Source organism: Rhincodon typus, chromosome 36 (genome assembly GCF_021869965.1).
Source record: "Rhincodon typus isolate 14 chromosome 36, sRhiTyp1.1, whole genome shotgun sequence".
Taxonomy (NCBI): domain Eukaryota; kingdom Metazoa; phylum Chordata; class Chondrichthyes; order Orectolobiformes; family Rhincodontidae; genus Rhincodon; species Rhincodon typus.
This window is the reverse complement of record NC_063367.1, coordinates 13,468,628-13,495,156: the sequence shown is the minus strand read 5'-3', so window position 1 is coordinate 13,495,156 and position 26,529 is coordinate 13,468,628. Positions and strand designations below refer to the sequence as shown.

Sequence of the window (26,529 nt, the reverse complement as noted above, 5' to 3'; positions counted from 1 at the left end):
TGTGCAGTGTATGTGGATTAGTCATGGGAAATGCAGGGATAGGATGGGGAGGTGATTCTGGATGGAATGATCTTCGGAGACTCAGTGTGGAATCGATGGTCCACATGGCCTGTTTCTATACTGTTGGGATTCTATGATCTCCGAACCTCAGCACCCCATGTCAAGGGTGAAACAGTTCCATTGTTTTGCTTGACACCTCGCACTTAAAAGAAAGTTGGCAAAACAATTTCTTTTTGGGTTATTAATGATGGTTCATGGAATAAAATGAAAGGTATTCCTTGAACTTTACTGTTTATACTTGCGAGGTTTGGAATGGAGAGTATTTACCCTGAAGGTCTAACTAGCAAAGATTACAGAGTAGCATGTGTGTGTGCGTGTTAACAGAAACTGGTTTATAGACAACTTGGTACAATAGGGCAGTGTAATCTCTGACAGCATCATTGTAGTTGGTGTTACTGAAATAACTGCACAGAGGCTGGTGTCCCATCACTAAATCACTGCTTTTTTTCACATGTACACAGTGCACAGGGTCTGACCAGCCAGCTCAGAATCAGTGCCTAGCCTTAGGAGACCTTCTGAATCTCCTTTTTTTTGGCTAATTTTGTGCTTAGAGATACTATTACACAATTCTGGTAGGACTTGAACCCAGACTTCCTGGCTCAGAGGTAGGGACACTACCACTACATTACAAGAACTCTAATTTCCTGTTTATATCACAGATCCCCGATCGGCCCAAGTTAACAACTGCAATTGAGAATCTCATTATCAATAGATCCACCTGGTTCCAATCACTACAGTTACTTACACTCCTCCAGATATTAACTCTTTTGATCCTTGTACTACGTTTATCAGGAGGGTCAGGACATCTCTGGGTACTACCAGGGAAGAGGTTGCACACAGTTTCCTTAGAGATTCCTAATTGCGAATAAAGAACTCGAAGGGGCTATATTTGCCCATATTTTAGCTAAGTGTCATTTTTGTGGAGTTTTCATGGAGGGATTCTCTCAATATGGTCGCCCCCCAAACCTATCTCTTTACTGTAGTGCCCTTCCCATCCAATGCTCCCACTCGCTGTAACCAGAAGTATTCGTCACTGTTCGGCTAATGATCCTGGGACTCTTGGCATTTTGTCATTTTTAAAAAGCCTCGTGCACCGAGACAAGCCCTGTCAATCCAGAGCTGCCCAGTGTGGTTTCTGATATTTGCGTCAAACATAGAAAACAAGGAAAATTTCGTGTCCTGTCCTCCGGATCGGAACCTGGAGCTCCTAGCGGATGGGATGGTGCACTTCCATTTGCCTTAGGATTGGCAGAACATCAGACCCTGCCAGTTTGGACTAATATTGCCACCTAGGTCAGTGTGGTCCCAGCCATTTGGAGGAATGACCAAAAACATAGGAGGAAGTTCAATGACCTTCTCTGCTTTATCGGGGTAGGTGTCATCATCTTGTCTCTGCTACCCCACACTCACTCTGTATTTGCATACACCCCCAACCAAGGCTCGTGCTCTACCATTCTCACTGTTGCAGGCAACATCTTCCCTCACTCGCTACCCATCACACACTCCTTCACACCAACCTTAACTAACCCTGTGTGCCCTCTCTGCTGCTTGCTCATTCACTCACCACCATTCACCTTAACTGCACCCAGGCTAACCGCTGGACCCCCCACTTCCATTTCACTGGATCCCTCCCTTTCCCTCATTCCTAGTGTTGTAGGGTTTGAGCTAGAGGGAGAGGCTGACTAGGCTGGGTCATTTTTCCCCATAGCGTCAGAGGCTGAGGGGTGACTTTATAGAAGTTTATAAAATCAGTTGGGGCATGGATTGGGTGAATAGACAAGGTTTTTTTTATTTCGCAGGGTAGGGGAGTCCAAAACTAGAGGGCAAAGGTTTAATGTGAGAGGGGAAAGATTTAAAAGTGACATAAGGGGCAACTTTTTCATGTAGAACGTGGTGCGTGTATAGAATGAGCTGCCAGAGGAAGTGGTGGAGGCTGGTACAACTACAACATTTAAAAGGCATCTAGATGGATACATAAATAAGAAGGGTTCAGAGGGATGTGGGCCAAATGCTGGCAAATGAGAGTAAATTAATTTAAGATATCTGGTCAGCATCGACGAGTTGAGCTGAAGGATCTGCTTCCGTACTGTACAACTCTATGACTCTGTGACATTAGGGCAGAGAAAGCCAAAGTGGGTGATAGGGTACCCAACATTGGGCTCCTCATCCCTTAATCCCTTTAGATGTTGAGATGTGGCCTATTGCTTAAAGAACTTGCAGTGTGATTGACATAGCACGGTGATGTAGAACAACATGTCCAACTCCTTGACTGATTACGCCTGACAACCATGACAAGCTCCCTTGTTTTGTGTCTGAGCTAAAAGGCGAGACAAAGCAGAAGTACTATGAGCCCGTTAGTTCTGGCTGAAGTGGCAAAGCACAAATAGACAAGACAAGACAGGCCAAGGCAGCGATACTGTGAGCATCCAGGTAGGTGCTAAGAGAGCAGACCAGCAGCTCTGAGATACATCCTGGTCTGGTCTGTGAGCTGGATGCCTGTTAGTCCTCTCATAGTTTACAGCAGCATTATAATGATGGGTACTAGTGCACCTCAATGTGCAACATGTAAGTGCAGGAGCATATTGTAAGGGAATTAAAGGTGAAGCTGGTATGTGTCTGATGCCAAAATCCGTGTATGAAGGGTGTGCATGGCCTGTGCCCATGCAGCGTTGCCTTGAGATATTGGTTACAGTGTCTATGTTGGAGGCCTGGAAGTGCACACTGGAGTCGCCAGGAAACCGATCCAACTTTTCTGCCCAGAATTCTCAGTACCTAGTTTCTATCCAACAGGTTGTAGATTGTAGGAGAGTGTAGATTAATAAGGCATAAACACTGTGGCAATTTTAGGTCAATGTTTGGAACTTAATCAGAAAATGCAAATTATAGGTCTCCACATTAGAAAACCTCATAATGGTCATTTCACCTGATTCTCTCACTGTAACCGACATTGTGTATGGCCGGTGTCACACAAGAACATGCACAGGGAGATACTGTCAGAGTGTGTCACATGATGAGATCAGATGGTTAATGTATTTAGGTCATATTGGATACCTTTCTTCTTTATTCTTTCATGAACAAGACTACTAATCATAATCCCTGGGTTAATGCTTTGGGGATCTATGTTCAAATCCCTACATATCTGGGATCAACCTCGTGAACTTTCTCCAGACTGCCTCCGATACCAGTGTATCTTTCTTAGATACCTCTGAATTGGAACATGATAAGTCAATGTTTAAGGCAGAGCAGGAGCCTCCTCATAGTGGAATGCTATTTTCCCTTGATACAGATGTATAGGTTGTGAAAGGATAAGATTGATCCTGGGTATGGAAGGATCTTTTTATGAGGAGAGGTTGAGGTGGGTTTGTACTCATTAGAGTCTAGAAGAATGAGAGGACACCTTATTGAAACATAAAAAAAGTTCTTAGCAGGCTTGACAGCTTAGATGTGGAGAAGTTGTTTCCCCATGTGGAAAAGTCCAGGACCAGAGGGTATCATATCAGAGTAAGGTGTTGTCGTACAGTGCCAGTGAGCCAGGTGATTCATGCACAGTGGTTCACTGGTTAACACTGCTACCTCACGGCAGCAGGGACCCATGTTCAAATCCAGCCTTGGGTGACTGTGTGGAGTTTGCACACTCCAATCATGTCTGCATGAGTTTCTGCCGAGTGCTCTGGTATCTTCTCACAGTCCAAAGATGTGCAGGTTAGGTGAATTGGCCATAGTAAATTGTCTGTAGTGTACAGGTTAGGTGGATTATCCAGGGTAGATGTGGGGTTACAGTGACAGGGTAGTGGGGGGGTTGATGGTGTTCGGCAAGTCTGAATGGAATGCTCTTTGGGGGATCAGTGCGGGCTCAATGGGTTGAATGGCCTCTTTCTGCACTGTAGGGATTCTATGACCTACGTTCAAGTTCCACCTGCTCCAGAAGTGTGCAACAACATCTCTGAACAAGCTGAATGGGACATATCTAAGGTGTCAACCAATTAAGATAGAAGTGAGCATTTTTTGTTTCTCTTAGTGGGTAGTGAATCTGTGGAATTCTTTACTACAGAGAACTGTCAGAGTTGGGTCGTTAATTTTATTTCAAGGCTGTAAGTAGTAAGACAGGGAAGTCATGGGGTGAGCATAGAAAATGCTGGAGAAACTCAGGAAGTTTAGCAGCATTTGTAGAGAAAGAAATTTTGAGTCCAGCTTGACATTTCTTCAGACCTAAAGAGAGGGTTGAGTTTTATGCAGTCAACAAATTGGAGAGTGGAGCTACAGGGACGGTTAAAGGGGAAGAGAGATTAACCGAACAACAATGTCATGGAACAAAAGGGATAGAGCAAAGGTCCATATTAAGTTATTGGTGAACAAAAGGACAGCATTGTGCCTGTTGGCTTCTTCAACATATTCACTACAGCATCCGTGGGATTTACCTACATCAGACACCATCTGCACAAGTGAATTATCCAATTCCAAGAATGAAAGGGTGGAAATAGATTGTGAAAAGATTTATCAAGTTGCATGATGTCATTATCGTCTTTGCTTTGTTGGGAGTTTTGTACCGAGGTATCTTTGTACCAAGATGGTTCAGAAGTGACAACTTTGTACACTTTTTGCTGTACTTCAGTACATGTGACAATAAAATCTAATTCTAATTCTGGATCAAATTGTTTTAATGTGTATTGTTTTCTTGACAAGTTACTATCATTTGGGAGACCGTGCCTATTGGAAGCAGGTTCTGTAATAATTTTTGAAAAGACATTTGATGAAAACTTGGAGGGAAATAAGTATGCTGGATTATAGTAGATAAAGAAAATGAGACCAACACAGGCATGTTGGGCCAAATGGTCTCCTTCTGATCATTGCATTATCTTCTGAAAAAAATTGGCATTAAAACGGAGCTGTGTCTAATTTGCTGCAACTATGATTTCTTGACTCTGAAGTTGTCTGGCCAGCTGGATCAAACAAAGTGCTGTTGAATTAGTGAAAAGTAAAATTTAAAACCAACATTAAGAAGAATTTTTAATGAAGTGGATGCTAAAAGCTTTTGGACTAACTTGCCAAGCAATGCAATAGAAGCACAGATCGTGAGAGTCATTTATAATGCAGTTGGATGCCAAACTTGAATGGTTAGATTGTCACAGGGATTGGCTAGGACAAGCCAAGTAGGGGCTCAGATGCTGCCACTCTCTCAGAAATGTAATGAGTTCAATCCAACTTCAGGACCTGAACACATAATTTCACCTGATGCTCCATTACTGGAGAGGTTTGTTGTCAAAGTTGGTCTCTTACAGGTGCTGATGGAATGGGAGCTGTTGCATGTTTTGTGCGTAAAAAGTTCAGAATGTGCTCCTGGCTTTGCATAGAATCCCTACACTGCAGAAAGAGGCTATTTGTCCCATCAAGCTTCCGAACAGCATCCCACCCAAACCTAGCCCCCTACCCTGTCACCGTAATCCTGCATTTCCCATGGCTAACCCACCTAGCCTGCACATCCCTGGACACTATAGGCAATTTAGCACAGCCAATCCAACTGACCTGCACATCTTTGGACTGTGGGGGGAAACCGGAGCACCCGGAGGAAACCCACGCAGACACAGGGAGAATGTGCAAACTCCACACAGACAGTCACCCAAGGGTGGAATCGAAACCGGGTGTCCGGCACCGTGAGGCAGTAGTGCTAACCAGTGAGTCACCATGCTGCCCCAAAATTGGCAATTAGGCTCTTAATACCAGATATTCTATTGAAATTAAACTCCATTAGCTGCTGTGGCAGGATTTGAATCCGCGTCCCCAGAACATTACCTGGGTCTCAGAATTAACAGCTCAGCGATAATACCACTACGCTAGCACGTCCCCTGCAGTTTCATATGCAATTATCCCAGCAGTTTGGGCAACGCAGTCCTGAGTCAACAGTGGCAAAACAATTTAATTGGTAATTTGTCCCAAACTGGCGTGGGATCTTGCAATGCACAAATTAACTGCTTATATAATAGCGACAGCATATCATAAAGTGAATCATTGAATGTGATGCATGCTGTCTGTGAGGGAGAGATCTATATACATATTCACCAGGTTTTCCCATTGCTTTTAACATTGCTAAACATTAAACGTTCCCATTGGAACTGCATTTTTAAAACCAAGAGGGCTCAGATGGATTCCTGTGTCTAATTTGATTCACATCTCTCTTGTAGGATATTGTGTTCAAGGGATCAAAGAATCTATATTGCTCTTGTATCACTTCAGCATGCATTGTAAATATAACGTGACTTTTTTATTTACTGAATCTGTCACTAATACCACATCACAACAAGTGGCAGAACATCAATACTGTCCCAACCTTTGTTTTTATTATATTGACAAGTTGTCTAATTTAAGCACCTTAGATTCCTTCTGTTACACCCAATTGGAATGCTAATTGTCCAATGAATAGTTGTAGATTTAACTAGATGTTCACTTGCCGCTATAGAGTCATAGAGTTGTACAGCACGGAAACAGACCCTTCAGTCCAACACGTCCACATTGATGAGATATCCTAAATTAATCTAGTCCTATTTGCCAGCATTTGGCCCATATCCCTCTAAATCCTTCCTAGTCATGTACCCATCCAGATGCCTTTTAAATGTTGTAACTGTACCAGCCTCCACCACTTCCTCTGGCAGCTCATTCCATACACCAACCACCCTCTGCATGAAAAAGTTGCCCCTCAGGTCCCTTTTAAATCTTTCCCCTCTCACCTTAAACCTATGCCCTCTAGTTTTGGACTCCTCCACCCTGGGAAAAAGACCTTGGCTATTAACCCTGTTCATGCACCTCATGATTTTATAAACTTCAAAAAGATCAATCTTCAGCCTCCGATGCTCCAGGGAAAATAGCCCTAGCCTATTCAGCCTCTCCCTATAGCTCAAACCCTGGCAACATCCTTGTAAATCTTTTCTGAACCCTTTCAAGTTTCACAACATCGTTCCAAATGCAGTAAACACAGTTTTATTCTTTCACTGGGTGTGGCATCACTGGCCAAGTCAACATTTGTTGCCTATTCCTAATTGACCAGGGGGCAGTTAAGAGTCAGTTTCATTGCTGTGGGTCTGGAGTCACATGTCAGCCAGACCAAGTAAGGGTAACAGATTTCCTTCCCTAAAGGGCATCAGTGAACCAGATGGGTTTTTATGGCAGTTGACAACAGTCACATGAGCACCATAAGACAAGCTTTACTTTAAGAATTTCCAAATTTTTACTGAATTCAAATTCCACTAGCTGCAATTGTGGGATTTGAACCCATGTCCCTAGAACATTAGCCTGGAGCTCGGGATTACTAATCCATTGACATTACCACTATGCCATCATCTTCCCACTTACCTTATGCTTCCTATATCTGATGGAATTGGAAAACTATTCAGAAAGGATAAATTTAAGCTGACATTTGAAGAGCTTTCCTGCTGTTTTTGGAAGATGAAGCAACTACAGGAAATCTTTACCAGCCCTCTATGACTATGATTATGACTCCCCAAGCCTCAACTTGCATCTTCTACACTTGAAATTGAGTGAAATGATATTATGATTCAATTCTACAAAATTAAACAATTGATCCGATTGATTATTTCATAAACAGCTGCTCTCTTCCTCACATTCTCAAACTCAGCTCATGTAGGATTCCAAGAAGCGTAAATACCTTCCAGCACATTACATTCGGAGCTTCCTTGAAATATCACTCAGCTTCGTGACCATGGACTACAAAATTACCAATCGTGAGGCCGTAAATCCAAACCTGATCTCAGTCTCAATCCCAGGACAGAATTTTGGATTTTGGAGAAGAATCTTGATGTCAGGTTCTAATGGAATCCAAACAGTGATCGGTGTTGGGGACAGTCACCTGGCAATAATATTTGATCAATTAGCGGTCAGATAACTGACTGGCTGTCAAGTTAATAATGGAGGGAAGGCTCTCAAAGCTGGAGGGATGGAGATGAATCAGTTCAAGTACGGGAGAGAGAGTGCAAGAGGGTACCTCCATTTTAAGGCACCCCGTCTCTAATTTAATAAACATCAAAATGAAAGATTGTCTTCAGCAGCCAGGCTCAGGATGGGGAGTTCCCAGTGATAACTTTACTTTATCCTGTCCTCAGGAAATTGACACTGGTCATCCAGCAAGCCTGAAGACTGGCTGATTAGGATTGTATTTTCCACATGCACACAATCATCTGCTGTCTTTGAAAACTCTCCCATTCTCAGCTGTCTGATTTCAAGCTGCATTTGCTAGGAATCAGTCAGGTTTAGAAATCCATGTATTTATTTTTAATCAATCTGTTCATAGATGCTGAGACATACCTCTGGAGCAGGTGGGATTTAAACCTGGGCCTCCTGGCTCAGAGGTAGTGAAACACCCACTACATCACAACAACCCTTTGAAAGTTGACCCAGAGGCACTTGTAGTCTTTCTTCTGTGGTGACTGAGGCAAACTAATAACCAACTCAGCAGAAATGAGAATTAACCTTCTTATGCTTCTGGTCTGTAAAGTTAGTTCAACATTATGCTGCCTTGCTTTGGAATTGCTTAATGTTTCTTGCATTTTAAGAGCCATTCATTTATTCATTTCTTGCTGAACCTTTTTTCTTACTTCTCTTCTTTCTCTCATTCGTTCTGTCTCTCAAACAGAATCACAACATTGTTGCAGAGCAGAAGAACACTATTTGGCCCATTGTATCTGTGCCAACTCTCCAAATGAGCAATGCACCCCGTGCTACTTCTTCAAATTCTCCCCGTTACCCTATGTATTCTTACCTTGCAGATCATAACCAGATTCCCTTTTGAATGCCTCGATTGTACCTTTGTCCACTGCATTCTCAGGCTGCACATTCCAGATCCTAACCACTCGCTGTGTGAGGAATTTGTCTTCATACCTGCATTGCTTGTTTTACCAGCTATTTTAAATCTGTGCCCATTTGGTCTTGATTATGGAGCAGGAACAGTTTCTCCCCATCTAGTCTGTCCAAGACCCATATGATTTTGAAAACCTCTACCAGATATTCTCTCAGTCTTCTTTTCTCCCAGTCATAAAGCTCCAAATTCTCCGTTGTATCACCATAACTGAAATGACCAAAGACAAAGAGTGGATGCCCAGCATACAGACCCTAATTGATTGCATTGTTGGAAGAAATGTGATTACATTTTCTGTTTGTGGCGCAATGGGGGTTCAGGAAAACTCATGGCCCTAATGGCTGATCGCAATGACCAGAAACAAAGACTTGCATTTCTCTAGTTCTATTCACATCCTCTGGATCATATATCATTGATTCCATACAGTGATCATTGAATCCATACAGTATGGAAGCAGGCCATTCGGCCCATCGAGTCGACACCGACTTTCTGAAGAGCATTCCGCTCAGACCCACCCCTCTACCTTATCCCTGTAACCTTGTATTTATCATGGCCAATCCAACTAGCCTGTACATCCCTGAACGCTACTGGAAAATTTAGCACGGCCAATCCACCTAATCTGCACATCTTTGGGCTGTAGGAGGAAACCAGAACACCCAGTGGAAACCCACGCAGATAGGGAGATAATATGCAAATGCAGTCACGTGAGGGTGGAATCGAGCCCAGATCCCTGGGACTGTAAGGCAGCAGTGTGAATCACTGAGCCACCATGTGCCAAACGTAGAAGTGACTTTGAAAGAGTAGTCACAATTGCATGATAGGTGACAAAGCAATGGAATTGATAACCAGTCCACAGATTGATAACCAAGGGACATAGTAAGGACTAATTGCAAGAGACCATTCGGCCCCTTGAGACTGCTCTGGCAGTCACTAAGATCATGACTGATCTGATGAAGCCTTAACTCCACATTCCTGCCTGCCCTCCAGAACCCTCAACTCCCCTATCCATTAAAAATATCAGTCTTGAAGATATTCAATGCCCCAGCCTCCACTGTTCCCTGTGACATAAAAGTTTAATGATTGTAAAATAATGAGAATGCATATGTTGGTGATGTGATGATGGTTCATGTCACGATGTGGCTCTGACCTCAACAGTCACATGCTGTCAAGCCTCAGTGAAGAGAGGAATGGGAGAAGTGTACAAGAGAGCTAGAAACAAAAGGTCAGACTCTCTACTTGATTCTCATGGTAGACAGGTTCCATGATGACTGAGCAACAGAAGGTTGTATGGTGTCAGGAAATCCATGGAAGTTGTACTAACCACTGTTGAGCCTCTGAGAGAAGAAATTTCTCTTCATCTCCACCTGGAGACTCACGTCTCTGAAACTGTATGTTATAGCTCCAGATTTTCCTCTGAGGAGAAATGTCCTCTCAGCATCTAAAGACCAGTTATTCTGGGTTCACATTTCTGTTGGTGAAGTTAGATGCAGGATAAATATTGGCCTGGAAACCAAGAATTTCCCCTCTCTGATTCAGTACAGTGTCCCGTGAGGGTGAACAGGACTTCTATTTAACATCTTATTCAAATATTGGCACATTGAGCCATTGAGCATTCTGTCAGTACCATATGACATCGTCGATCTTGTACCTACATTTTGAGAGTGGGCCAGTGCATCTTCTGATTCAGAGGGAGAGAATACCACTCACAGAGCCTTGGCTGATAAGGTATAGAGCATCTCTGGATTCAACTGAGGCTTACCACACTGCAGCACAGTATTCCTGACCTCTAATGCAATGCACGTCACTCCTGACATGGTATTTATCTTCCACCAAGCTGCATTACATCAAAAATCAGTCAGCCAACCCATTGTGCTCAAACACCCTTGTCAAACATAAATCAACATGTGTTGAACTCGCGGCTGACAGGACAAACAATACATTATTCAAGTATTTTGAAATCCATCCCGACTACAGTCAGGGCACGAGATTCTATAGTGTTTGCACCAATCAATTTCACAACTCTGTTACAATGCTATACAGATGGCACAATATGTTTGCCATGATTCCATCAAGCAATAAGAGACAAGTTTAGTGAGTCAATGTGATGGGCACTGTGTGGAAATGAGGGCACGATCAGTGACCACCCCAGTGCTAAAGTTGGTCAAGGCTTTCCCCCTTCTGCATCTCTTTAAACTCTCCCTACAAGTTGGAGATTGTTGTGCTGCCTTTACTGTGTGGTCAAGCCAAGAGCAATGCAGTGCATTAATATCACAGAACACCATCCTTACTCATTGACCATCTCATGAACATGTTGCTGTTGCAGTCTGATGCCCAGAATGTTTAGCATCTGTTGTGAATTTTTAGTAATACGTGCAAATGAGCCATTAACAGCATTCCATTTGAATCCCATATCCAGAGGAGGATTTCTAAAACACCAAGTGTGATTCAAATCTCCACACAGATGTTGCAATGAAAGGAGACCAGCAAGATAACTGCAAATATGATACTTAAACGAGTGCAGTATTTGTCTGCCCTGCATTTCCTTTATTTGGTCAACAAGTAATCCAGTAATGTTATTCACACCATAGTGCCTGATTGTGTTTCTGACATGTTACTGCGAAGAGCTCAAATTTCTAAGCATTGAAACTGAAACGACCAAAATCCCAGCTTTAAAAATATGTACTTTTAACAAAGAGCATCTTAAAAGAAGGGAGGGAAGTTCAGGGAGCGAGTTCCATATCTTAGGCCCTTGGTACCTGGTATTGTAGTCACCCTGAAAGCACAAGGGCCTTAATTTGGTGGAACTTAGATGATGTTAGGTCTGGAGTAAGTTATGGAGATGGGTGGTGAAATGGGGCAGGGGTGGATGGGAGTTGGGGGGGTGAGGGATTAGTTGCTTGGTGGGGTGGCATTGGCAACGTGGTGGAGTGATTTGAAAACAATGATGAGAATTTTTAAATTGATGCTTGGCCAGACTAGGAACGACTTTATTCAGTAAAGCAGCACGAGCATGATTGATAAACAGGATTTGGCGCAGGTTCGGGCACGGTTAGCAGAGCTTTGGGTGGGCTTGAGTTTCTGGAAAGTGGAAAATCAGGGAACAAGTAACTGTGGGTTGGCATGGTCCAAGTGAAGCTTGGAATGGATGAATTATGGAATATGGGGTTAGAAATGGAATTGCGGTTAGATATGGAGTTGAGGCTTGATATGGAATTGGGTTTGATTTGGAATTGGGATTTGATGTGGAATTAGTGCTAGATATGGAATTAAGATTTGATATAGAATTAAGGTTAGATATGGAATTGGCATTCAATTTACAGAGCTTGCAAGGGACTGGAGACATATAAAATTCCTTAAATGTTTGGTTGTCACTTGTTTCAAGGTTGATACCTCTTTTGTGAGCTGCCATACTTTAGCTCATAATGCTAATAATTGTTGACAACCCCACTAATTGATGGGTTGGAATCTGACAGTGTAAGGTTAAAACAGATACATCTGTACAAAGGTTGCTCGATCTCCCTATTTAGGCAAAGTATTGACCTATCCAAAGTGAACGGGTTAACACCTTCTTTGAAGCTACAGATGGAGAAATTTCTCTCGGAGATGGTAACACATTCTCTGCTAATTGTGCACAGTTTGATTTCACAACCTTCATACACAGGGTATAGCAACATGCTGCCCTGGCTTCAGTTCCCCTTGCAAAGCTCCTGGAAATCTGATCTCAAAGCCTGATGACTCAATCCCATTTGTGCTTAATGGTTGGCATTTGCTGGCTTGCTTGAAAATAGCAGGCACGGTGTTTCAATAAAAACTGTTCTTTGTGATTTGTTCTGTTTGTTCATAGGGTGTTGACATTGCTGGCAAGTCCAGCATTTATTACCCATCCCCAGTAGCCTCACTGGTAGATAAATCTGTAATTCCAAGGGAGGTTAGGATCAACTGCTTATGATAGCCGGAAGGCTATTAAAAAATGGGGACATGTTTGCAAACTTGGCTCCCTTGGTATGAGAGCTTAAGATGGTCATAGACCAGTCATCCTTCAATTTGACTTGTATCCATGACTTGGCCTAAAATGAAGCATAATGGGAACCTGGTTTGAAATTTGGTATGTTGCCCACAAGAGGAGGTTGTTTGTTGCTAACTGGTTGCCTTCCAATTATGCTTACTTGAAAAAGTCCATCATTGGTTGTAAAGCTCTGTGGAACTGACTAATGATGTGGAAGGCACCATGGAAAAGTTTTTCTTTCAATGAATGTTATGAAATTCTAGCTGATGATGTTAGGTTGGATTTTAACAAAAGTGACCACCCTCGAGCAGGTGTGTTGTAAAGTGCAGGGAACCAGGAAGTTGGACTACTTCATGTGCCTCTTATTGCACGTAGAATTGAATGTAAAAATAGGGAAGTGTTGCTCTGGCTATGCAGGATCTTAGATCATTTGTAAAGTACTTAGATAGTTTTGGTGTACTTATTTAAGAAGGAATATAATTGCATTAGAAGCAGGTTAGAGAAGGTTCAGTCAATTGATTACTGGGATGATTGGGTAAAGGAAGATTGGGCCTAGACCCATCAGAATTCAGAAGATTTAGAGACGATCATATTGAAATTCTAGATCCTGAGGGGGCATGTCAGAATGGACAATTCACCAATCTTGATGAGAGAAAAGTTTGAACATTTTTAAAACATCAAAAATTACAAAAATTATATCCAGCCTGGTAATTATACGTCAATCATCATTAACTGGTGCATCGAGCAAGGCAGCAAATCAGAGTCCACTGGCTAACCGATCAGCACTCTCCTCCAGTACAGTTTAAATGTTTTTCCTCTTGAATTGGTATTCTTGTGAAATGTCCTGATGAGTCCAAGGTTCAACAAAATGTCTTTTCTGAGCAGTACCGAACTCAACTTATTGAATGGGAGAGCAGGCTCAAGGGGCTGAATGGCCAAATCCCACTCCTAAGTCATGTGTTTTTGAGGCCTATGGATTTTAACCTGATGAGCCACTGTGTGAAGTCCACTGACAGGTTCCTTGATTGAAAGGCTTGGGTTCTAGTTTATAGTCTGGAAGAGGCCACAGAACGAAGATGGGGGATTGTCAATCCCAGAGCAAAGGGGACGTTTCAATTCCTGGGGGTATAGTTTCACCTCTTTGGGGGGGAGGTGACAGGACAGATCTGGTTGCTGGGATCCAGGAGCTTGGGGGAATCAGCTGTCTGGGGTCGGGAAAGGGTGGAGACCCTTGTGGAGAAGATGAGAGAGATTGGAAAGGTTGGGATGTTAGTTAGTCCCTGAAGTGTAGTCCACGCAAGTACTCTGCATCCAGGAGATGAATGGAAAAGATCCATTAGCTGCACCTTAATTTTACTGTTCGGTTTCCCAGCCATCCACAATAGGACCTAAAAATTAAGTTTCAGACCACGTTATTGTATTCAAAGTGGCAACATGAATCCCACAAGCTAGTTGGTCAAAACTCTTACAGTCTGACTCCATTCAAACCTACAATGGAAGTCAGCTGAGATAAGGATTCAAATTTTTAACAATTTGACCCCCCATCCAACCCAAATCCAGCTGTTTTGTCAGATTAAAAAATTGCCCCATTGCCTTTCATGTTTTCACAATTCCACCTATTGGATTTTTCAAAGATATGTATAATATAGACGTTTTCAAAGATATATATCAATATTACAATGTAGGTATGAAATAAATACCGCTGACAAATGAATTATGCCTCATAGCAAACTGGTTCACTGTAAAGAAACAACTGTATCTTTCAAAGTTATTGGTAAAACAATGCAAACATGGGGCAATACCTTTTCATGTAGTGAATGGTTTAAGTTTTGGAATGAGCTGCCAGACACTGTGGTGGAGGTAGGTTCCAATGAGTGTTTGAGAGAGAAGTAGATTATCATCTGAAAAGGAAGAGTATGCAGGCTTACTGGGAGAAGCCTTTGATGCATTGCTCATTTGAAGAGCCAGAAGAAACAATATGGGCCAAATGGCCTACTGTTGCATTCTAACAATTCTGAGATCCTGTGATTCACTGCTTCGTTATCTGGCCAATTTATTTTTATAACAATTAATACATGGACATAACAGAGGAAGGGAGTCTGCCCTGTTGGAAACACATTGTACATATTAGTATATTTGAATGAATAGTCCATTTGTGAGGACTTATATTACATTGCAGGTAAATCTCAGTCAGATTAATTTCTGAATGAATTATTTACTTTTGAGAATGAGGAGCGTTGGATGAACACGGGTCATTAAGAGGAAAGATTAATTTTAAAATGAAGAATTTATGATAGATGAAGCTATTACATGTGGGCATTGTGAACTGGTGGGGGTGTCCATGTTCCTGATATTAAATGAAAGTTGCCAAAAAGAAAAAAATCACTTTAATTGTAATATAAAGCCCTTGTGCATGTAGAAAATGAATTATTGGAAAAGAAATCCCTTTGCTCTGATTCTTGCCCAAACTGGTTTATGGCTTTTGAGTTTATTTTTAACCTATTTGTAGGATGTGGGTGTCACTGGCTAGGCCAGCATTTGTTGCCCATCCCTAAATGCTCGGAGGTAGGTGAAAAATCAAACCACATTGCTGTGGCTGGCATGGTGGCACAGCATTAGCACTGCTGCCTCACAGCACCAGGGACCTGGGTTCAACTCTGCTTTTGGGAGTGATTGTCTGTGTGGAGTTTGCATGTTCTCCCCATGTCTGCGTGGGTTTTCTCAGGGTGCTCTGGTTTCCTCCCGCAGTCCAAAGATTTGCAGGCTCGATGGATTGGCCAAGCTACATTGCCACATAGTGTGCAGGCTAGGTGGGTTAGACATGGGAAATGTGTAGGGGGTGAGGGGAGGTGTAGGTTGCTGTTTGGAAAGTTGGAGCAGACTGAACGGCATCTTTCTGCACAGTAGGAATTCTATGTGGGTCTGGGTTCACAGCCTGACAAGATAGGACAGTGGATTTCCTTCCCTAAAGGATGTTACTGAACTAGGCAGATTTTTACAACGATCAAGAGTGGTTACATGCTCATAGACTAGCTTTTTATTCCACATATTTCTTGAATTTGAATTTCACTATCTGATATGGTGGGATTTGAGAACTTCCTCATTCAGTTGGAGAGACAAGTCATGGTTCAGTTAGGAACGCTTATTTTGAGTCTGAAACTGTGGGTTCTAGAAATGTGAGAACAAGCCCCTAGGCTGAGAGTTACAGTATTGCACTGTAGTCAGGGATGCCGTCTTACAGGTGAGATGTTAAACCAAGGATCTGTATGTCCCCTATGGTTAATACAATAGATCCTGTGACATTGTATGATGAAGAGCAAGTGTATTTTGCCAGGAGCCCTTACCAGTGACCACTTCTTAACATATTGTGTTTCTATTGGCTGTTCTGTTTCCCACATTGCAATTGTGACTATACTTCGGAAGTTGGGCTCTAAAATCCAATGGGGTGTCCTGAGATCATGAAATCTTTTTTTGAGCCATTCCAACATCGATTAACATTACAGTGAGTTCTGAATGTGTTATCATCTACCATCAGTATACTTGTGCCTTGTGGCATCGGCCAATAAATAACTATCAGGAGCAGCTGAGTTTTCCCCTCGCTCAGTGACTAATATTGAGGCTGTTTGGAGGTCACCAACTGCTTCGTGTCTGATAGCAAAGATAAGGAATTCATCATTTGAAATACTTTACAAGGTATTCGGCTGCATTCTTACATGTTGTGAAATGATGAATTCTCCGTAAAAGCATCTTACCAATTGATTATTCAAGGAAGTTGGTCAGTCCTAGGTCCAGTTGGCACTAATGTGACACAAAGTTGGCAGTTGTGCTGCAACAGATATTACTGACAGATATTGAATGACAATGACAATGTCAGGTTTGTTGTGGAATACTTGGGGTGAATGATAGGGGACAGGGCAGGAATAGGAACCTGAGGAATTATACTGGAGCCCATAGGAAATAGGAGCAGCAGTGGGCCATTCAGCCCCTACTTATCCTGTTCAACCATTCAACCAGATGGCAGCTGATCTTCTCCTTCAATCACAATTTCCTGCAATATCCCATTATAACTTTGATATCCCAAAGAAACCTGTAAACAGGACTGATTAGAGTAAATGCAAGAAGGATGTTCCTGATGACTGAGGAGTCCAGACCAGGAGTAACAGTTTGAGGTGTATGGAGTAGGCCATTTAGGGCTGAGATGAGGAGAAATTTTCATTGCCCAGAGAGTGGTGAGAGTGGAATTCTCTGTCACAGACAGTGCTTGAGGACAGAGCGTTGAATGGTTTCAAGGAGGAATTACATATAGTTCCCAGGTCTAAATGGATCAAAGAGTGTGGGGAGAAAGCCGGAACCAAGTACTGAGTTGGATGATCAGCTATGATCACATTGAATGTTGGAGCAGGATTCAAGGGCTGAATGGCCTAATCCTGCTCCTATTTTCTATGTTACTATCTAGAAATCCATTGAGTTTTGTACTGAATATATTCAATGTCTTCCACATTCTCTCTGGGTGGAGCATTCTAAAGATTAACCGTTCTCCATGTGGTGAAATTTCCCCTTGTCTCAGTCCTAACTAGTTGTCCATGGTTCTGAGACACGTCTTCTGCTCCTACACCCAACCGCTGTCCTGGGGCAAGGAAAATAGCCATCCTGCTCAATTCCAAGAAAATAATGTAGGCATCAAATTCAATTCTCTTAGCCTGCCACAAGTATTATACCTAAGAGAGTCTCTGATGCTTGTTAGCTTGTACATTGTACCCATAACCTGGCATTGTCTGCAACATGTGAATTGAACTGACGTCTACTAAGCACTTTTGAGCAAGAGAACATATACCTGGAGTCAGATACTCGGCAGATTTTTCAAACTACTGAGTGGTCCGAGAACCTCAAACTACCTCTGAATCCATGTTGTACAAAGTTTGAGTTTTCCTGTAATTGAAAATGTTTCCAAAGAATGACCAACTATGTTTGTATTTTTTGAATTCATTTGCGGGGTGTGGGCATCACTAGCTAGGCCAGCATTTATTGACCATCCCTAATTGCCCAGAGGGCAGTTAAGAGACAACCACGTTGCTGTTGGTCTGCAACCACACGAAAGCCAGATCAGGTAAGGATGGCAGTTTCCTCCCCTAAAGGACATTCGTTGTTTTCTGGTAGTAAGTTCCTAACATTACTTAACTTAATGCAATTCTCTACTTGGAGATTGTGGTCCTGCATCAACTGGTTTTGTATCATAGCTAACATCCACCCTTCTTGATGATTTCAAGTATTTGTTAGTGTGTGGTAATGCTCCCAACTCTGAGTTAGGAGTTCACGTGCACAAGTGTACCGCCACTTGGTCAGCTGTCAGGAAGGAAGAGGTCTTTGGTGAAATGTTAGGAATTCTGTTTAAAGTATTCTCACTCTGGAATGCCTAACCACCCCTTTCTTTTCTTGTTCTTTGCAGATGAACCGCCCAATTCAGGTGAAGCCTGCAGACAGCGAAGGCCGAGGAGGTAGTAGTTAAATTCAAAATGAGATTTGTACCTTTAAGATGGGCCTTCAGCTAAAGCCTCTTGGCTTTGACAAGTCACCACATTGTGTTGTGTGTAGTTAGCTGGCCAAGAGATTTAATCGATAATCATGTGCTTGAAATCACTGACAAATAGCATTTGATGCCAAGTGCAATTTAATTTGCCCACTTAATGTCCCTTCTCTCAGTTGGCAAATACACAAATGTGTTACTTTTACTGACAATCCACAAGTTGCTGTTTGCAAATAATCTTTCTTCTTCTGCCAATGTCAGAATGTTAAAGCAATTGCCGTCAGCATCAAGGCTGATGAATTTAACGTTGGTCTCAACTCCTGTGCAGGGCTTGTTGGGAACACAGGTTAACTGTTTCATGGGCCTTTGCTGTTTCTGCCAATAAGTGACATCAAGTATGTCTGAGGGGCAGGAGATCATCTCACCTGCCCAAAGGACGAACAGTAGTTCAGCACTTGTGAAATTGGAGCTAGGAACCGAATGTTGAACTCAAGGAATAGGCTAGGGAAGCTCTGGTTCAAAAGGCATACTGAGAATTTGCTTTAAACGCATCACCTTAAAAAATTCTAGTCTCCCTTGCATCATCACACTCAGTATCATCACTCATCCGATTTAGCATATTGGTAAATCATTGCATGAAAGGGATAATCATTCTGAAGTCAGTATTCTTGTCTGTTGATGTGCTTAATTCAACAACTAAAACATTTCTGTGAGCTCTGATAGATCTTTAATTGAATATACCTTACCCCAATGTTATATAACTCAAATGTTTGATCTCGAACTGTCCAATTTTGATCGAAGAAAATCTACTGTTTTTGCACTTCAATGAAACTTTCACTCTCATAACCAATACTCAAAGCTTTGTGGGAGCACTGAAATTGATAGAAACAATTACTTCAATATCATGGTTCTTTGTTTTTTACCTTGTTTGTTGAATTGCGTTTCCTCAAGCTCACATTCTCTGCCTTACAAGAAAATGCTGAGTAGGAATTGTGTTCACACTGACTAATAATTACTTACCTGGAATGCTGGATTCTTTCTTAAAATCCCAACTGTGCTACTTTGCTCTGTTTGACCATGGAGTCGAAATGTAAGATTATGAGCTGATCACGTCGGGAGCTAAGACACCTGCCTGATGCTTTTATCAAAGCAGTTTCCTCAAGATATCACAGGCGTCTGACCCATATTCCCTGACTGTGTTATTAACGTTCAGCTTTCTCTCAGTCTTGTCTGCCTACTGTCACTCAGTGATGGTTTTTGCAACCATGGGCCACTTCTCTTTGGACAAACTGGTGGGACCCAGCCACACCTGTTCATCACTTCCCTCAACACATGACCAGCTCTGTGCCATTAGGCTAGCTATGGATGAGACAAGAATTCATCCAATTGAGCTTCAGAGAAACAGAAGCTGTAACCCTGAAGGGAAATACAGTAAAACTTGAAAAAGACACATTCTGGTCCAAGTTGTCTTGTCCACCTCAATACAGTGCTCCAGTATGACCAGTGTGTTCATTTTCAAGTCTTACTGTTTGTTTTTAATTGGCTATTCCATCTGGAAAACTATGCACCTCTGCCCTCCTGAGTTCATTCCTTTCTTTTGACATTTCTTTGCATTGCCTCTGACCCAAAGCTGGGTTTCAAACGCTATGTTCTATCCATGTAACAAAACCACTTATTTCTAACTCAGCGTTGCCACAGCTTAACCTCAACACAACTGCTAAACCTTCCATTAGTTTCAAGATTCAAATTCTCCAATGCTCAGTTCCTATACTTCATAAAATGCCAATACATTGACATCTAGGCACTAAGATCATGTCCTGTTTGTCACACCACCCATACCCTTGTTGACAACTGTTAATTCCCATCTGCCAAAGCAGGAAAGTTCATTCCTCCTTCCCCATCTCCCTCAAACTCTCCCAATCTCCATTACATCCTTGAACATCACTTCTATTACAGCACCAATTAATCTGTTGACTTTGGCCCTCTGTGTCTACCCAATCCTTCTTTGTCCACAGTGGTAGTCATGCAGACTTGCTTTTTAAAATCTGCTGTCAAACCCTTCTAGTTTCTAGTTCCACGTTATTAAAGTTCATTGCTTTGACCCAGATTTCAGGTAGCTTCTACTCACAACCCTTTCTCTATGCCTCACCATCTGTTCTTTTGTCAATTTTCATTCTTCTATTCTGAGGTCGAGGATGTTGTACATATGTGAAAACTTATTATTACCTCCTGAAGATGTCACTAAGAATGTACGTTAATTTCCCTGATTATGTCATACGTACTTAAGCTATTTCCTCCAATAGTGTCATGAGTAGCCAAGTCAATTCTTCACCAATCATCAGATTCTCAAAGTCATCAAAAATGAACTAAGGAATGTAACAATTTATTCGCTCACCATGACAAATACCTTTGATATTGTGCTGAGGTTTATCACTGCTTTTTGAATGTTAAGAGAATGGTGCTTTCATGGATAGCGGGTGAATTGGAGAGTCCATGGTTTCTTTCACAGTTACACAATGGAAAAAGACCCATGTGTTTCATGTCATTTTTTAGGCAAGTAAAACACAAAGGTCTTATATGACTGAACCATGACCATTACCGTTCAATCCTGTAGCCCATCAACCTCTGCACAAATATCATATCTTTGCCAGAATACTACTCTTCCAAGGTTTCCAATTCAGCATATAAATATTTCGGTAGAATAGAATAGAGTAGCCTTTATTGCCATCTGCACTTGAACTGAAAAGTTTATAATGTTGCTGCTTTGGCACCATGTTAGGTATTGGGTACTAGGTACAGATACTTTGAGTGTTTGTTACAAGATTGAAAAAGTAAAAATAATAATTTACCAAAGGAACGCAAAGTTTTAAAAAGTACTCAACTTACTCAAAGTCCAGAATAAGAATAAAAAGTAGCTTTAAAAAGTACTCAAATTATAGTCCTTTTCACTGAGTCCATGCCAGCCTCCAGGCGCTGGCCTTCGGGACTCATATCCCAGGCTTTCCTGGGCTCAGACTGCCTCCCGCTCCAGGTTCTGACCCGCGACTTGCCTCCAGGACTTGCCTTCCACGCAGCATGATCTCTGACTCATCTCCTACGTCAGGCTGGACTCCCCTCCATTCTCCATTCCCTCTGGGTAAGTTTAAGAAGTTAAATGTTGGGGGCAGGGGGTGTGGAGAAGGAAAGGAACTGGCAAAGGAGAGGAGCTCCACCTGTAATATCCTACACTGCTGCCATCTTGAGAGAAGTTTACATCTGGCTTCATAAGTAGAGATTTTACTCATTTCAAATAAAGCTTTAACCATATATTGGTTGGCACATACTCTTCAATGGCTAACATGCCTTTCAAAAGTTGGAGTAGACCTTTCAGCCCCTCAGACACATTCCTTCCTTCACTAACATTTTTGCTGCTGTACCTTATACCCATTTGATTTCTACTGTTCGGTAGCTTTAACTAACAAAAATCTATTGATCTTGTAAAGTCCAATTATCCCAGCTTCCATCGTCTTTTGGAATGAGAAATCCATATTTTCTGAGCCATCAGTATAACAAGCTCATCCATACACCAGACTACTTTTGTAACACGTACAAGTTTAAGATTTTCTTATTGTGCATAACCTTTAACTTCTTTATTCCTTTAACCAAAGTTGTTAACATGACATTTGCTGATTGACAACAGACACAAAGCATGTAGATTGACAGATAATGACACCATGCTGCATAATGGTGCCAGCACAGAGATTGAAGTTTGTGACAGGGTGGAAATGATAACTTGTACACTTTGTAAATGGCTCATGATTTAAATTCTGCCTATCAGTGCATGTAGCATGAATGTGTATCTGATGACATTGAAGCAACTCAACATTGCCTTTTTTCTCACAAAATGTCAATGTTTGCATTAGATTTCGGATTTGTCCTTGTTTAATGTTTTTAAAAGGGAGCTTTTCCCCATCTCCCTTCATTTTTACCGGAGTGTAGGAGGGGTAACCTTATAGAGGTTTATAAAATCATGAGGGCATAGATAAGGTGAATAGCAAAGGTCTTTCCTTTAGGGTGAGTGAGTTCAAAACTGAAGGGCATATTTTTAAGGTGAGAGGAGAAACATTTAAAACAGACCTAAGGGGCAACTTTTTCACACAGAGGGTGGTTCGTGTATGGAATGAAATGCCAGAGGAAGTGCCAGATGCAGGTACAGTTACAACATTTAAAAGACATTTGGACAGGTACATGAATAGGAAAGGTTTAGAAAGATGTGGGTCAAATGCTGGTAGATGGGACTAGTTTAGTTTAGGAAGATGGTCAGCGTTGACTGGTTGGACTGAAGGGTCTGTTTCCATGTTGTATGACTCTATGACTCTACTTTTGGATGCTAACGTATTAGTGCTTAAAGCACATTTTGCTGGAATTTTCTGTACATGTCATTTGTCAGTGGGAAGTCAGCAGAATTGACTATGGTCAGGAGTAGGAATCTTGGCTGATTTTCCTCTTTAACTTATTGTAATGCTCCAGTTCTCAATGATAGATTGGGAAATGTAGGTGTCCAAGGTGTCTTGTGTCCAAAGGGGCCTTGCGGTGCAGCAAGCAATTAAAAGCTTTCATCACTAGGGGATTTATGTACAGGAGTAAAGAGGTCTTGGTGCAGTTGTATGGAGCCTTGGTGACACCTCACTTGGAGCATTGTGTTCAGCTTTGGCCTCCTTATCTAAGGGAGGGATATAATTGCTATAGGGGAATGCAAGGATGGTTCACCAAGCTAATCCCTGGGATGGCTACAATGTCTTAAAGAGAGAGATTGAGGAAACTGGGCCCGAATTCTCTAAAATGTTGAAGAATGAAAGGCGATGACATTCAAACCTAAAAAAGTTCTTAGAGAAAGTAAGAGGATACATGTAGATGGAATGTTTACATTGGCTGTTGAGTCTGGAACCAGGAGACATAGTGTCAGAATAAAGAGTAGACCTTTTAAGACTGAGATGTGGACCAATATCTTCACTCAGAGGGAGGCGTACCTTTGGAATTCTGTACCCCTGAGAGATAGGTGGCAGTTAAATCAATACACAAATTTAAGGCAGAAACTGATGGTTGTTTGTAATGTAATGACATGAAGGATCATACAAGATAGTGGCGTTGAGGTTGAGAACACTGCATTGAGTTTGTGTATATTAGAAAACATCTGGGTGGTGGTGTAATTTACTTTGAGAGTAGATAAAAGAGAAATAATCGGAAAAGATGAAGATGTCACAAAATTTGTACTCCTTTTTGGCAAAGGCTTTCCCATCCAATGTTTGTGGGAGTTGAGCTCTGTCAAAAGTGCTGTCTTCTATATAAGACATTTAAGGTCGTCTGCTCTGTCAGGTTGGCATTAAAGCACTGGTGCTGTTTTGAAGAAGAAAAAGTGAATTCTCCTGGCCAATGCTTATCCTGCAATAAATACCATCAAAAACAAATTACCTAGGTCAGTACCATCTTGCTATTTGCAGGGGAGGTGGTGACCTAGTGGCATTATCACTGGACTGTTAATCCAGAGACCCAGCTAATGTTCTGGGTTTGAATCTGATCGTGGCAGATAGTGGAAATTGAATTCAATAAAAATCTGGAAGTAAGAGGGTTATTGATGATCAGGAATCTGTTGTCAATTTTTTGAAAAGCCCAGCTGGTTCACAAATGTCCTTTAGGGAATAAACCAGACGGGTTTTCCCTGACAGTCAACAATGGTTTCATGGTCATCATTAGAGTCTTAATTCCAGATTTGTAGTTGAATCCAAGTTCCACCATCTGCCATGACAGGATTTGAACTGAGGTCCCCCAATCTCCAGATTAATACCCTAGTGATAATGCCACTAGGCTAACGTCACCACTTTCTTGGGAAAAGCCCATCTGGTTGACTAAAATCTTTTATGGAAGGAAACTGTCACCCTACCTGATCTGACCTACATGTGACTCCAGACCCACAGCGATGTGATTGACTCTTAGCTGCCCTCTGGGGAATTAGGATGGACAATAAATGCTGGTCCAGCCAGTGACGCCCTCATCCTGTGAATAAATAAAGAAAAAAGGAACTTACTCTGTACAAATATATACAATCATAACTTAGTTTTGAAAATGGGTCACTAGCTGTAAAATACTTGGTGGCACAGTGGTTAGCACTGCTGCCTCACAGCACCAGGGACTCGAGTTTGATTCCACCCTCAGGTGAATGTCTATGTGGAGTTTGCACATTCTCCCCGTGTCTGTGTGGGTTTCATCCAGGTGCTCCGGTTTCCTCCCACAGTCCAAAAATGTGCAGGCTAAGTGGATTGGCCATGATAAATTGCCCACAGTGTTTGGGGATGTGTAGCTTAGGTGGGTTATAGGGGGATAGGTTTGGGTGGGATGCTCCAAGGCCGGTGCGGACTTGTTGGGCCGAAGGGCCTGTTTCCACACTGTAGGGATTCTGTTCTACTTCCAGATGATGTGAAAGGTGACATATAAATGCAATCCTTTCTTCCTTTGCATGCCAAACCATTAAAGGTTTTGTTCCCAGCAACAAATTTAAATTGTTCGCCGGGAGGTCATTTCAAAAATGAGGTACCATCTATGGAGTAGCAACTGCTGTGCATTGTGCAGAGATGGTAGACATGGTGTGCCAAGCAGTGGCAAGGTATTTGAATTATGTTGAGATTCAGATGGCAGACTTCAACATTCTCAGCCTCTGGATACATGAGAGAACTCTCTGTTAAAATCTTATTTCTGCTGCAAAGCTGCATAAATTAATGGCTGCCTTCGGCAGACAATATCCAAACGGGGCAGCTTGGAATACAGCCAGAACGTTTAAAGCGTTGGCATGGACATGTGGCTCCAGCTTCAATGGATGAGCTCTTTAATCATCCAATCTAGGATAAAAGAGCTGTCAAAAAAGACCGTAAAAAAAACCAGAGGAATAAGCGTACATTTTCATGAAGCTTTTTGTCCTCTCATTCCCCTGTTCAACTACTTGTCACGTCTGCCAAAATTCGATAACGTTTGAAATGCTTCTTTTTTAAACGTTGGCTTTGTCTACCTGGATATGCCAGGAAGGGCAAAAATAAGTGGGCCCTCAGACAAGGCAGTACAAGCTTGGTTTAACCTGTCACTCTATTGCCAGTGGCCAGAAAATCAGCCTACCATTTGGACAGGAGGCTCAGCAGGTGTTCTGATCTGATGTGGCAATCACATCACATTGGGGTCGAGGCATTCAGCAAGGGTTCTGCCAGCAGAAAGGTGTATCAGACAATCCCTACAGTGTGAAATCAGGCCATTCAGTCCATACCTCTGAAGAGCATCCCACCCTAGCCCTGTAACCCCGCATTTCCCCATGGCTAACCCACCTAGCCTGCACACCCCTAGACAATTTAGCATGGCCAGTCCACCTAACCTGCACAACTTTGTACCTTGGGAGGAAACCAGAGCACCCAGAGAAACCCCACATAGACACAGACAGTCGCCCAAGGATGGAATCAAACCCAGGTGCCCAGTGCTAACCACTGAGCCACCATGCTATGTAATGGAAGCATGGCAATGTTGACATTTTGAAAGGTAAATAGTTAAATGGGCCTGTGGAAGTTTCTCATTCCAAAATAATCTTGTAGCCATCCATGATACTATTGCTCCACAGTGCTCTTCTGGCAGGATCTTCAGAAGATATTTTGGCCAGGAATAATATTTGCACAAGTAAAATAATTCTCTCTCTGTATATGTTTATATACGTATAGAGGGTCGGTCAGCTCAGTTGGCTGGACAATAGAACGGATTCTATTATGTATCATTTGAGGTTACCATGAAGACCTTATTCAACCATGCCCATTGCCTGAGAAGTGGTGACTTCAGCTTAAAATTATCACCAGTTATCTGTCTCTCTAATGAGACTTCCATTCAAATCAATGAATTTGTGACAGGCAAACAGCAGTTGATTTGGAATGGTGCACAGTTATCTGAAACAGAGCATACAGGAGGGGAAAATGTCAGTCAGCTTTGCACTGGGAAACTGTGCTCAGATTATAGAGACTGAGTTTGTAATGATGACAAGTAACCAAGGAAAGTTGGACTGGTGGGAAGAAA

The 26,529-nt window shown here is 42.2% G+C and overlaps 1 protein-coding gene across 1 annotated transcript in view; it reads left to right on the top strand.

The window, feature by feature from the left end:
- celf6 (CUGBP Elav-like family member 6) overlaps positions 1 to 26,529 on the top strand; it is an 818,340-nt gene that overhangs the window by 504,612 nt on the left and 287,199 nt on the right. Inside the window, exon 3 of the mRNA XM_048617113.1 lies at positions 18,376 to 18,424. Within this exon, the coding sequence (XP_048473070.1) occupies positions 18,376 to 18,424 (49 nt within the window). The remainder of the gene's footprint in view (positions 1 to 18,375; positions 18,425 to 26,529) is intronic.